Source organism: Solanum tuberosum, unplaced genomic scaffold, assembly GCF_000226075.1.
Source record: "Solanum tuberosum cultivar DM 1-3 516 R44 unplaced genomic scaffold, SolTub_3.0 scf00058, whole genome shotgun sequence".
Taxonomy (NCBI): domain Eukaryota; kingdom Viridiplantae; phylum Streptophyta; class Magnoliopsida; order Solanales; family Solanaceae; genus Solanum; species Solanum tuberosum.
Genome location: NW_006238982.1, coordinates 2,061,390 through 2,064,027, shown reverse-complemented (window position 1 = coordinate 2,064,027; position 2,638 = coordinate 2,061,390). Strand labels below are relative to the sequence as shown.

General features: G+C 32.3%; 1 protein-coding gene across 1 annotated transcript in view; it reads right to left on the bottom strand.

Annotated features, from left to right (window-relative positions):
• Positions 1-1,389, bottom strand: part of LOC102599025 (organ-specific protein S2-like) — an 18,754-nt gene extending 17,365 nt beyond the window's left edge. Inside the window, exon 1 of the mRNA XM_015307448.1 lies at positions 1,322-1,389. Coding sequence (XP_015162934.1) covers positions 1,322-1,345 — 24 coding nt within the window. The 5' untranslated portion in view covers positions 1,346-1,389. The remainder of the gene's footprint in view (positions 1-1,321) is intronic.
• Positions 1,390-2,638: the final 1,249 nt, after the last annotated feature.

Genomic DNA, 2,638 nt, shown 5'->3' with positions numbered 1-2,638 from the left:
TTCGAGGGACGTGTCGCGCGCCGCGATGGATACTATATTTCGAGGGACGTGTCGCGCGCCGCGATGGATACTATATTTCGAGGGACGTGTCGCGCGCCGCGATGGATACTATATTTCGAGGGACGTGTCGCGCGCCGCGATGGATACTATATTTCGAGGGACGTGTCGCGCGCCGCGATGGATACTATATTTCGAGGGACGTGTCGCGCGCCGCGATGGATACTATATTTCGAGGGACGTGTCGCGCGCCGCGATGGATACTATATTTTGAGGGACGTGTCGCATGCCGTGACGGATACTATATTTCAAGGGACGTATCGCGCGCTGCAATGGTTACTATTATCGAGGGTCGTATCGCTCGCCGCGATGGATGCATGGACATATATGTCTCCCATGGGTCCCGGACTGAGAAACAACGGGTGTGTATCATTAGGTCAGACATGCATCACTATACTTGACATTGCATTTCATTGCATTGCACTTCTTTATTATTGGTGAGCTTGATCTTGTGTGTTGCTAATCTTGTGAGTGCCTTTCTATGAAACTTGTGACTGATGAATATTGGGCTTATTGTTGAAGATATGCAATTGTTAGAGTGCTGTTGTTGAGGATATGAATTGAAACTATTGATGTTGTTGAGGATATGACATTGTTAGAGTGTTGTGTTGAGCTATGTGCTTTGTAAACTGTGAACTGTTATGTTGGGCTGGTACTAAGCAGGTTGTAGTTGTGGAGGTGGTAAATTGATAAATATTGAGCTTGTTGTTGAGAATATATGATTTGTTAGAATGTTGTTGTTGAGATATGTGCTTGTAAATTGTGAATTGTTAGGTTGGGCTGGTTTTATACAGATTGTAGTTGTGAAGGTTCGGTTGGGGTGTAAGGAGTACTTGTATTCTATCCCCTTAGCTCGTGTTTAGAGGTTTACTTGTTGAGTACCGTGTGGTTTGGTAGTCACTCCTTGCTTCTACAAATTTTGTAGGTTACGAGCCTGGATTTTTGTGGTACTTGTCATTCTCTTCTTTTCCAAGGCTTCTGGGAGATTTGTGAGGTAGTTGTTTGTCTTCTCAGCGATCCTTCTTACTCCTGTTTATGATCTTGTTCTACTCTAGAAACAATGTCATATGAGACTTGTATTTTTCTTTTGATTTAATTGTAATACTTTAGAGGCTTGTACACGTGACAACCAGATTTTGGGGGTATATTTGAGTTTATTATAAAAAAATTTCGCATTTTATTGTAATGGTTGAGTTTTAGGCTGATTTGTCTTGGTGGATTAAGACGAGTGCCATCACGTCATTTTTTGGTCGTGACATTTCATGTCTTCAAGAGAGGTACAACTCATATGCTTTTGCTATTGATATTTGCTTGGTGCATGGATAAGAAAATCCTAGAGTTTATATAGACAAGTTTGGCAAATACAAAACAATATAATAACAATAATAATAGTAGTATGTTTTATAAAACAATAATTATTATTATAATAATTTATAATAATAATAATTATTATAATAATAGTAATTATTATTACTATTATTAAAAAAACAAGTTGGCTCATCCTTATGCTATCATCAATCAATTATATAAAAACATAAAATTAGAAGAAGTATAGGATGATCAAGAGGGATCTGGCTCCCCTCCATTACCCTTTCCCTCCATTTCGTCAAGTGCATCCCTAGATAAGCGACACGTGTCCTATTTAAAGTTTAAAGGTCAAGATTATACTTTATTAACAACTATCATAACCATAGTTAAGTCAACTAATTTTAGAAAACTATTCTCTAAATTTGGTAAAAATTACAATATATTCCATACAAAATTTAATAAATTTTAAAGGTCAAGATTATATTATATTAACAAATATCATAATCATAGTTAAGTCAACTAATTTTAGAAAACTATTCTCTAAATTTGGTAAAAATTACAATATATTTCATACAAAATTTAATATTTATTAATAGCATTAATTTCATCTTATATTTTTATATTTAAATCTTAAAATAGTTGAACATGACGTTTATATTTAATGTGATAAATAATAATCTTCAAAAACATTTGCATTTAAAACAATGTTTTTTTTTATTTCACAAAAAAATAAATATATAAAAGAATATTTTAAGAAAACGTAGATTTTTTCCCTTCAAACGTACAATAACCACATTTTCTCCTTGGAATAATTTTGATATCGTTTAATTCTAAAAACCTTGTCTTTTTATTTTTTATTTTTGTTTCGTGTCTTTTATTTTATGGTTTTTCAACATTGATAATTCTTTTTTTTTTTGTTTCTCAACGTAGTATAATATTTCAAGAGTTGAACATGACGTTTATATTTAATGTGATAAATAATAATCTTCAAAAACATTTGCATTTAAAACAATGTTTTTTTTTATTTCACAAAAAAATAAATATATAAAAGAATATTTTAAGAAAACGTAGATTTTTTCCCTTCAAACGTACAATAACCACATTTTCTCCTTGAAATAATTTTGATATCGTTTAATTCTAAAAACCTTGTCTTTTTATTTTTTATTTTTGTTTCGTGTCTTTTATTTTATGGTTTTTCAACATTGATAATTCTTTTTTTTTTTGTTTCTCAACGTAGTATAATATTTCAAGAATAAAGTTTACTAGTACAAAA